The sequence below is a fragment of the Lynx rufus genome, unplaced genomic scaffold, assembly GCF_022079265.1.
Source record: "Lynx rufus isolate CCGP_SWC_20201006 ecotype Redwood Valley unplaced genomic scaffold, mLynRuf1.p SCAF_9, whole genome shotgun sequence".
NCBI lineage: Eukaryota > Metazoa > Chordata > Mammalia > Carnivora > Felidae > Lynx > Lynx rufus.
Window position 1 is genome coordinate 80174028 of NW_025814897.1, and position 11798 is coordinate 80185825.

Genomic DNA, 11798 nt, shown 5'->3' on the forward strand with positions numbered 1-11798 from the left:
AAGGATCTATGCCATAGAACAGGAAAGAGGAGCAGACACTACACGGAGGTGTATTCCTGGCATAGTGTATAAAAGACAGTAGATTTTTGAGGAGTATGCTACCTTACCGGGAAGACAACAGACTTCGCCATTCCACTGATCCGTGCATACACTGCATGTGCCGTCTCCACATGTGCCAGCTTGTCCAGGGATCTTGACCCCAGTAACTCATCTCTTCATCTCTCTTGCGCCAAACACCACATCTCATGTGTTGAGACAGATGATTATGTAACATATTCCTATTTGGGCCTACATCCATACCCAAAATTATCCCTGAGTTACCATAAGATTCCTAAAAGTTGTAGGTCTCTATTTTGGCTCCGGGTGGGGGGTCGGGGGGGGGGGTCTCTCTGTGATTTGTACTCAGCTTTATATTATTATTATTTTTTACTCTATCAACTTTTAAAAATATTTTTAGCAGTGGAATCTGGTGGTAAGATGGGAGTTACAGATAGTTGTCTACGTTAGTTTGGTCTGCCTTGTGATATAAACCAGAAAAAAAAAAAAGTCTGAAAACATTGAGCTTTCATTTCTTTAATTAAAATAGTAATAATGATACCAGTTTCACAGTTGTTAGAAAACATAAACTTATTTCTCGCATGTGAAAGAGTTTGAAATACTGTGATATCCTATGCAAATAGAATAAAGTGTAAATTTTATAATTTACAATCACATCAGAGTAACAAGGCCCACTTAACAAGGCCCATAGGAAGTAAGAGTTTTATTAGAAACAAAATTTGTTTTCTCCAATATGTGGAGAAATTGAGTGGTGCTGCAGGCTAATCTGAAAAACACAGGGGCCTACATTGCCCCTGTGAATAATTTGTAGTAAAAGAGATTAATATTAATAGAAAGATGGCAGGTTTCTAAGGACGTTTTCTACTTGAAGATGACCCTAGCATACATTGCCTTGCCAGCAAACTATCACTATTGAAATCATATCCATTCGAGTAACATGTCTCTCAATTTCAGTGTTCAAAATATATCATGAGACACAGCTCCTAAAAACAGACTATGTGTGCATTAAACAGCACGTCATAGCGGAATTTAGAAGTTAAGCAATTACATTTGAAAATTGGTAGGCATTTGTGTGGGGAATGAGTGTAGGCTAGGAGGACAGGGAGAATCAAATCAAATAAAATCAAGGACCACCAGAACCACATGTTAACAGTTGTCATCTCTCTCGTTTTTTCCATAGGACTCACAGCTGAAAGCAATGAAAGAGACCGTCCATCTCTGCCTGTCAACTGTGTTCCGTAATCAACCGCCTCCCCCTTTGAGTCTAGCCAGGACAAATCCAACTCAGATGTCAGTTCCCCCTGGGACAATTGACAGTATGATTCCTGATGCGAGGACAAAAATCAAGGTACACTTTAGTCATGCTCTGAAAGTATAATCAAATAATACACTGTCTTTATATTTTATTCTATGTGATCAGCAGAGTGGATCCAAGTAAGGTATCAAATTCACTGAACGATTAGGAAGTAAGTAGAAGTTAGTAACCCTTTGTAATGTCTTTGTGGTCACTTGGAGAACATTGGAAGACATCATTTTTTTCTAGAGAGCCAGTTCTTCTTTAGGCAAGATTACATAACTGTAAAATAATCGTCATTATTATTCTAAAATCTAAAATGATTTTAAAATAATATTTTAAGAGCATTTTATTTATAATAACTATAATCGCTTAGTATTATAATTTAATACCTTTCTCATTATACAATTTAATTTTATGTTACTTAATAATATCTTAATGATGATAATTATTTTATAATTTAAAATCTCCTTTTTTAAAGGTCTATTTATTTATTTTGAGAGAGTACATGAGCAGGGGAGGGACAGAGAGGGAGGGAGAGGGAGAATCCCAAACAGACTCCCAACATGAGACTCAATCCCACAAACCATGAGATCACCTGAACTGAAATCAAGAGTCAGACGCTTGGGGTGCCTGGGTGGCTAAGTCGGCTGAGCGTCTGACTTCGACTCAGGTCGTCTCAAAGTCTGTGAGTTTGAGCCCCACGCTGGGCTCTGAGAGTTCAGAGCCTAGAGCCTGCCTCAGATTCGTTGTCTCCCTCTCTCTCTGCCCCTCCCCTGATCACTGTCTCTCAAAAAATTAAATAAGCATTAAAAAAAATTAAAAATAAAGTTGGACGCTTAACTGACTGAGCCACCCAGGCACCCAAAGAAAACATCTTATACCACATACCAGTATGCACCAGAAGCTTAATATGGAAAATACTTTCTTTTGGGCATAACCATTATCATTCCAAAAGTAGATCGTTTTTAAAAAAATTAAGTCCAGGCGCGCCTGGGTGGCGCAGTCGGTTAAGCGTCCGACTTCAGCCAGGTCACGATCTCGCGGTCCGTGAGTTCGAGCCCCGCGTCGGGCTCTGGGCTGATGGCTCGGAGCCTGGAGCCTGTTTCCGATTCTGTGTCTCCCTCTCTCTCTGCCCCTCCCCCATTCATGCTCTGTCTCTCTCTGTCCCAAAAATAAATAAACGTTGAAAAAAAAATTAAAAAAAAAAATTAAGTCCATAGTTTTCAACGCTTCCTACACGTGAGACTCACTTGAGATACTTGTAAGAAAATCCTCACCCTTGGTACTCCCCCCAAACCCATTAAATTATTTCTGGTTGGTCTCTACTCATCAGTAGCTTCTAAAAGCTCCCCAGGAGATTTTGTGAACAATTGAGTTAAGCAGAGCTTCCTCCAACTCTGCACCACCACACTCCCTTAGACAGGGCAGAGGGGCATTTGTTGCTTTTTGTTTCAGTTGTCAGAACCTCCTATTTACAGGCTCCCACTTAAATAAATCCTGACAATCTGAAAGAGTTATTACAGAAAGTTTAGTTTCAGGCAGTATATTTGAGAGTGCCGGTTCTTTTATCACTTGCCTTAGGACCACTTACTCTTACAATGAGTATTCTAGGCGCAGCTGGTGGTCAGTTGGGTAAGCACCCGACTCTCGGTTTTGGCTCAGGTCATGATCTCACCATTACTGAGATGAGGCTCTGTCTGCGCAGAGCCTGCTTGGGATTCTCCCTCTCCCTCTCTCTCTCTCTCTGCTCCTCCCCTGCCCGTGCACATGTGCACATGCTTTCTCTTTCTCTCTCAAAATAAATAAACATTAAAAGCCCAGACACACCCAAGAACCACTGATGCAATTACACAGTGATGTAGTACATACATTTGGAGCTTTTTTTTTTTTTTACTGCTTATTCTGATTCCCCACATTTGGATTAAAAGAGGTGTGCACAGATGGCAGATTAGAGAAATATTATTTTCTGAATCAAAAACAAGAAAAAATGTAATGTTTTTAGCTGTTATCAATGTATGGACTGCACAGATTTAGTCTGTGTAATCTCATGTTTCTCTGTCAAAAATCATTTAAAGTATGTATTTCCATTTAATCTTATTCTAGTTTTATTGTATACCTAAGGATCTCTAAAATGTTTAGGCCAATATTTTTCTTTATTTTTTCCTGCCTCTGAAAACTCTAGGTCTAAAGTGTTTATTTACTTAAACAAATTCAGGAAGAAAGTTGCATAATAATGTTTTTTATGTTTCCGAAAAACCCTGAAGAAATTCACCGAAACTGGTTACTGGTAAAATGCCCAGCTTCTCACACAATGTTACCCACCCACCAGGAAGCCACACTCTACTTCCTTAGTGTTGGTCTAAGGGAGGAGCAAAGGTTCAGCCTTATTAAGTCTGATGACTTTGGGCAAAGCACTTTGTAATTCTGTGGGCACACAACACTTGTCTCCAACTCAAAATATGTTTGTTTAGGCCTAATTAAAACTGGGCTCTCTATGACCCTGACTGTGTGAAGGAAATTACTGATTGTTACTTACCTGGTTTACTATGAATAAATGTAGGTCCTGTCATTGAAATAAATATTTATTATTTCCCTTGGCTTATCACAGAAAAAGGTAGGAAGCATTTAGATGAGCCTCGTTTAGGAATTGCTCATTTCTCAAAAAACAAGAACAGAAAAATCCAATTGCTTAAGATAAAATTCAGTAAATCTAAGTTGATGTATTGTAGAGCATTCTAGTTTATGGATTGGCATTAAAAGCTTCTCTACAGTTTCTGGTTTGTCCTCATTCTTTATCTTTTCATTAGTGGTGGAGATTGTACTTTATGTGTACTTGGGGCTTAATCTCTATGCAGGCACCTCAGATAACATTTTAAAAATCCTGAATGGTATGATGTCATATAGGGTATATATAAGAGAAACCCTTCAGTCATGGAACCTTTTCTCTATATATATTAAAAAGGAACTGAAAATTTTTTTTAATGTTTACTTATTTTTGAGACAGAGAGAGAGAGAGAGAGAGGGAGCACAAGTGGGGAGGGCAGAGAGGCAGACACAGAATATGAGGCAGGCTCCAGGCCCTGGGCTGTTAGCACAGAGTCTGATGCAGGGCTTGAGCTCCTAAATCAGGAGATCATGACCTGAGCCAAAGTCAGACACTTAACCAACTGAGCCACCCGGGCAAAAATGGAACGTTTAAATGAGGGCATTTAACGGGTACATCTTCAGAGTTGGCTAACTGCAGCCACAGGGACATGGTGATGTTATGCCTGTATAATTGTGAGAGGCTCACATCACTTGCCCTCTCTATGCTTCAGTTTCCTCAGTGCCTAGCAGAGTGTTGTTGTGGCATGAACATTACAAATATGGGCTCCTAAGTGTCTTACTTAGGCTCAGGTCATGATCTCGAGGCTCGTGAGTTCTCTGTTGCCAGCACAGAGCCTGCTTCAGATCCTTTGCACCCCCCGCTTTCTCTGCCCCTCCCTTTAAATGTTTTAAATAAACATTAAAAAATAAAAATAAAAACAAATAATCCCCGTTTCCAAGATTTATGACTGGTCTCATCTACTTCTATTTGGTTTCTTAAATCTTCAACTTTTGAGTGCTTTTTCCTGAAATCTGTGAAACATTTTCAAGTAAGCTATTTTCAACTTACATCTGGAAACAGACAAAATGCCCCCAACCCTCCCCCCAAAAAATGTCATTTTATTTTATTTTTCTGAAAGAAGATTGATAATTCAGTCAAAATTGTCATTGTATTATCCATGTGTGTGTATATGCATATGTGATTCATACATACATACATTTATTGTAATATACACATTATTACAATAAATGTAATATACACATTATTACAATAATGTAATATACACATTATTACATTAAATATATATATTGTTCACTGTGGATTTTAAAAGCACAGCTTTCATTAGGTGGGAAGTTCAATATTACAAGAAATCTACTAGCAAAAACCTAAAAAATAATTAGTGTGTTGATAACCTTCACTTTTTTAATTCTGGAGGATGCTTTTATATGTTTCTGCTGAGAACACTCAGTCAGGTCAGTCAGCCTCTTTTCCTTCATTATATTCTCCATTCTCTGCTTCTCTCTAATCTGAGTGAATTTTTTCTTGACCCTCCAAGTTAAAATTACTTATCTCTATTCTCAGTGCTTTGATAGCACAGTGTTTATCCCTCACAGCTCTTGGTCATACATTGAATACAGTGATGGCTACATATTCCTCTCTCCTTAAAGGAAATGACTGTGCTTTAGCTCCATGATTTGCTCTACATTTGTCAGTGTCCAGACTGATGTTTCTACAGAATTCATTTGAAATGACACTTGCTGTGTTTCCAGCCAGTTTGGGCTGTTACCACAAAATGCCATAGACTAGGTGCCTTAAATAACAGACACTAATTTCGCACAGTTCTGGAGGCTGTGAAGCCCAAGATCAAGGTGGTCCCAGATTCAGTTCTTGATAAGGGTCCTTCTTCTCTATTGTAGACAGCTGCCTTCTAGCTAAGTGCTCAAATGGTCTTTCTTAGACGTGTGTGAATGGGAAGAAATCTCTCTTTCTCTCTCTCTCTCTCTCTCTCTCTCTCTCTCTCTCTCTCTCTTTATATTCTTTATAAGGGCACTAATCCCAGCATGAGAACCCCACCACCAGGACTTAATCTAAACCTAATTACCTTCAGAAGGACCATCTCCTAATACCATCATAGTGGGGGTTAGGGCTTTAACAGGAATTTTAGAGGACACAAATACTCGATCCATAGCAGTGCTCCTCTTCTTGGATATATTCCTTATTTGGAAGTTAGAGAACATATATTATTGAGTGCTCATTATGGGCTTATTATTCAATTAAATTGTTTTCCATCTGTAAGACAGGCCTGTGATCATCATTGGGGATGCAAATTTGAAATCACACAACCCTGACCTTTTGGACTCTGAAGGCTAATTCTCTGTAAAGAGAGAGGGGAGAAAAAATGCAAGGGGTATGTGGTAGGTCAGGACTCTGTTTGTTTTTAGTATTTAGAATTCAATAGCTTTCATTAAAGGTAAAAACTAAGGAGACTTGGATTCAAAAGCACATGAGATTATGTCTTTGTTATGAGATTATGTATTTTTTTATGTAGAAAATGTTCCAACAGAGAGGCAAAGAGCAAAGGTTCAAGCCAGTAGCTCTGATCTGCATTTGAATAAAATAACTCTAAAGTGCAGTGGAAACAAGCAAACCAGTGACGCTCTATTTCATTGATCCATGCAGGAGATGACGGTGATCTGATCTAGGGTGCAGAAATGGACACAGGGTTCCAGAGCTAATGGGGGCATAGAACTGCTATATATAAGTGGGATCCATAAAGGCAGGAAGTGAAGAACACTCAGTGCTTGCATTCATTCACTGTGATGCAAAAGGCAAGAGGAGAACTCAAATTGGTTTGTTTTTCAACATGCTAAGTGTTTGAGGTCTCTCATGCAATCAAATGTCTGTATGCAGCAGACATTAAACATTTGAATCTGAAATTCAGGGAAGACATCTGAGTGCAAATAAAGGATTTAGCATTATCATCGTGGATGGCAATTAAATGTTGGAAGTAGATTAAGTTGCCTGATAAGACAGTGTGGAGTGAAAGGAGAACCAAAAGGACATCAGAGAAGAGACATGACTTAAGTATGGTTTTATGTGTAGTTTAATAGTGGAATGTTTATGGTAAAAGAACACCTCTTACTTTTCATTGGGATATCCTCTCTTTATTATATACATTTGGGCTGAGGACCATGACATTTTCATGCCATTTTTACCAGTACAAAACAACAGAATATGCGAGCCATTTTGTATATTTAGAAATGTGAATATTCCATGACTCATACCTGCTTTTAAAAGCTAACTGCTGGGGTGCCTGGGTGCCTCAGTTGGGTGGGCATCTGACTTAGACTCAGGTCATGATCCTGTGGTCTGTGCATCAGGCTCTGTGCTGACAGCTCAGAGCTTGGAGCCTGCTTTAGATTCTGTCTCCCTTTCTCTCTCTGCCCCTCCCCCACTCACCTTCTGTCTCTCCCTTTCTCAAAAATAAATAAACATTAAAAAAAATTTCTTTTAAAGCCAACTGATAAATTTTCAGAATTTGACCTAGTCAGCTCTTAAACCACAGCCCTTATTAAATATTAATTATATACACTTACAATTAAGTAAAATTTACTATAAGCAAACATGGTAAATACCAAAACTACCACATTATGATATTATCTATTTTCTTGTCTTTTCTATCTCTTTTCTTGTCTTATCTCTTACTATAAGCAAACATGGTAAATACCAAAACTACCACATTATGATATTATCTCTTTCTTGTCTTATCTATCTCTTTTCTATGTCTTTTGGGTCCAGAGAGTGAAAATACTACAGCGCTGTGCCACTGATACCTTTCCAATTCATATCCAATAATATCAAGTTGATAGATTGAAAAATGAGTAGTATTTATGCCATTGAAATTGACAAACACTACAAATCAGGGTTCTTCTAACCCCAGAGTTAGTAAATAACACTAACCGTGTATGTATGAGTGTGGCTTATGTGTTGGTGCGTTGAATGTTTAAGATAGGTCTACTGGGCATCATAATATACAAACAATATGTGATCAACATATTTATTTTTGTCTTCTGCTTGTGTGGTAGAGCTACATGAATACTAAGTGCTCAGTAAGGGCAAAATAGTTATTTTTAAAAACTGTTTGCTCAATTAATGACATGTTCTGAAAAAAACTAACAATTTTTATATATTTATTATACTGTTTCCCATAATTATTTTCATTTTATTATAAAGTATTAAATGTGACTTTGTGTAAGTTAGGAAATATATAAGTGTATGAGGAAGAACAGGAGGCATATTACTAAAAGGTCTACTTTTAGGTGAAATAATATGAATTACTAATACAGCAATGCCATTGGTGTTTACAGTTGCATGATATGGAGGTTAAGAGCTAGGATTCACTTTACGTGGAGGTAATGATGTTTACCTCTGAGCGTTTCTGGGAACATTAAATAAGATGAGAAAAATGCCAGACACAGGCCTTGGCATGTTAGTCAAAGACAGTTCCCAGCCTCCTTCCTTCCTCTCTCCTCTCCTCTTCAGGGCTGATGTATCTGCATGCAGTACAGGAAGGTCTCGGCTTCTCTCTGCCTTTGTCCCTCTGTAGGGATGATCAGGAAGGTGTACCTGGGCCCTGCCTTCACCGTGACTCCAAGGCAGTGTGCCTCTTGGGGACTTCTGGGTCGTTCTCACCTCCCCACCACGGGGTCATCTTCCTGGTCCAAAACTCACCAGTTACCACATCAGGGCAGAGACCTTCAAAGGGAGAAAACGTTTGTGTTTCTGTCCCACGTGTTTCAGCCAAGACCCTTGAAGTTTCTTTCTTTTTTTTTTTTTTTTTAAATTTTTTTTTTTTCAACGTTTATTTATTTTTGGGACAGAGAGAGACAGAGCATGAACGGGCGAGGGGCAGAGAGAGAGGGAGACACAGAATCGGAAACAGGCTCCAGGCTCTGAGCCATCAGCCCAGAGCCCGACGCGGGGCTCGAACTCACAGACCGCAAGATCGTGACCTGGCTGAAGTCGGACGCTTAACCGACTGCGCCACCCAGGCGCCCCATGACCCTTGAAGTTTCAAGGGGACTGCTGCCCGTGTAAAAGGCTGCACTTTTCATCAACATCTAAGAAATTTAATATAATAAAATACATAACATGAATACAAGGAAAATTATTATTTTTTTAATGTTTATTTCCTTTTGAGAGAGAGAGAAAGACAGAGAGAGAGACAGAGCATGTGTGGGGGAGGGGCAGAGAGAGAGAGGGAGACACAGAATCCAAAGCCCACTCCAGCTCTGAGCTGTCAGCACAGAGCACAGCCTGGGGCTCAAACTCATCAACTGGGAGATCATGACCTGAGCCGAAGTAGCTCAGGTAAGCTCAGGTTAGCTCAGGTTAGCTCAGGTTAGTCGGTAGCTCAACCAACTAAGCTACCCAGGTGCCCCGGAAAATTATTTTTTAAACAGAGAGCTAAGATTCACAAGTCATACAGACCAAGTAAAAATGTTTTTCTGCAATATTCTAACTTTGAAACCTTGATCATATTACTTCTCTGAGACTAATCTTCAATATGTATAAAATAGAGATAGTAACATCCCCAGCCCTACAGAGATGATGTGAAGATTGAATAAGAAAATTCAGTATGGCATTCAGCATATGTAGTAGTGTCTAACACTGAGAAAAAGAGTAAAGGTATGAAATAAGTATTATATCTAAAAACCAGGATAACATTTGGGGAAAATTTAAAGAAAGTTTTTGAAATAGAATATTACTTTAATTAAAACAAAACCATGTACCTTGTTTTAGTGTTCATATGTGAGTATAAGATACATCGATACATGTATCCAAATGAGTACAACTACAGTTTATTTTAGCATAACAGTATGGATGAATTCTCACAATACATTTAATGTCAGTGATCATAATAGTAAATGCCATGAAGAAAGGAGAAAATTGAAAGGCAGCAGAAATGAAAAGCAATTCAGATTAGCAATCCTGATAAAATATGAAGAAATTGTGTTACAAAAATCCATTATTTCATCCCCACCCCAGGCGGTTACCACCTTCTGTCTTTTTCTTTCCATGCAACTCACTGCCTTGGATTTAGCTGCAGTTTACATTGGTAAAGGTCACCACTGTGGTATCTACTTAATTGGACAAGGATGATTTGTTTTTTTGTTTTCTGTGGGTTTTTTTTTTCTAGTTTGTTAGAAATGCCAAAGTCATTCTAGGGCAACAGTCAACAGTGACCCTATTCTGCAGCTTACAGGCATCCAAGCGAAAAATGTATTGTTTGGTGCCCGGCAGTCTAAAGCAAAGTAGATTTGTATTTCCCTCTCTTTTGCCAAAAATCTGTTGCAGTGCAATTTCCAAGAACTCTCAAAGCAGTGCACCTGGAATCATCAGAAGACCAAAGGTTCTCAACCTAGTCTGTATTTTTAATCAATGGGAGTTTCACTGACACCTGAGTGTCAACACTCAGAATTCTTATACAATCCAGCAAAAGAGCAGACTAGTTTGGGTATTATTCAAGGCTCCCCGATTATTCTAATTTACAGCCAAGTTTAAGAACTGTTAAGATCCTTACTCTAAGAATGGGGAAGGAGTATAAGAATTAAGCCTGCACTTTGCACGCGCTTCCCTGCTTCTAGAAGAGATTTCTCAACCAGTTCAGAAGTTTTACACAGATCTGTTTTCTATCAGTTGTCTGTCATTAGCTACCCATTTAGTTACCTTAACATCTACCGGTTATTGGTGGTTTTCCGTGCTACAGAAATATATTTTATATCTTGTGTCTAGGTTATTGTAAGGATAAAAAGTAACATATAAGTCTAAACCATTTTCGTCAAATTATAACATTACAACTCGGGAGTTTTGTTTGGATTTCATTTTTGGTCCTAGGAGGTCCTAATGGCTTCTTTGATTACTCCCCAAGAAGATATGGCATATATGTGGCAACAAAGTTAATTTTAAGTTAAAAATACATCATAGTTTACATGTTATTATATGAATATACATGTTATGTGTGCACAGAAATATTTGTAAAATTATGTTATAAGTTATAAGACATACTTTATCTGGTAAATATAAAAATTTAACCAACAAGGAAGCTTTGATGTATTCTTTTCAGTGCTGGTGTGCAGGTTTGTTTGTACCCTGCAACAGGCCAAAACCAAATCCTCATTAGCTCTCATTAATTTTTGATCCTTGATACATATACAATGAGAATATCACTTATAGAAATAAATTAGTTGAGCATCTCTGTGAACTTCTTTCAGAGACATTTGTTAGAAACATGAGGATATAATTCATTTAATTCATTTAAGCTGTTGTGGCATAAATCTCCTTAACTCACAATATTACATACACTACATACTTAGCACGTTACCAAAGTTACAAGAGAAACTGGACTACCAGGACCAAAGACATTACAGAGTGCATGAAATTCTGACAGTGAGAGCCAAGGTTTTCTTTAGAAAGGAGTGGTTTTCTTTAGAAAACCATTCTACTGAAAGATAACATGAGAAGAGAAGTAATTTAAAATGCTCAAGACTACTCCTGAAACAATACTACACTGTATGTTAACTGCTTTGAATTTAAAAAAATACATTAAAAATGAATAAATAATAAATAAAATGGAGCATTACTCAGCAATCAAAAAGAATGAAATCTTGCCATTTTCAACTATGTGGATGGAATTAAGAGGTATTATGATAAGTGAAATTAGTCAGAGAAATATACAAATATATGACTTTACTCATATGAGGAATTTAAGACATAAAACAGATGACCATAAGGGAAGGGAAGCAAAAATAATATAAAAACAGGGAGGGGGACAAAACATAGGAGACTCATAAATAT

At 38.0% G+C, this 11798-nt stretch overlaps 1 protein-coding gene across 1 annotated transcript in view; it reads left to right on the plus strand.

Moving 5' to 3' along the window:
• LUZP2 (leucine zipper protein 2) overlaps positions 1–11798 on the plus strand; it is a 265710-nt gene that overhangs the window by 192437 nt on the left and 61475 nt on the right. Inside the window, 1 exon segment of the mRNA XM_047072511.1 lies at positions 1238–1405. Coding sequence (XP_046928467.1) covers positions 1238–1405 — 168 coding nt within the window.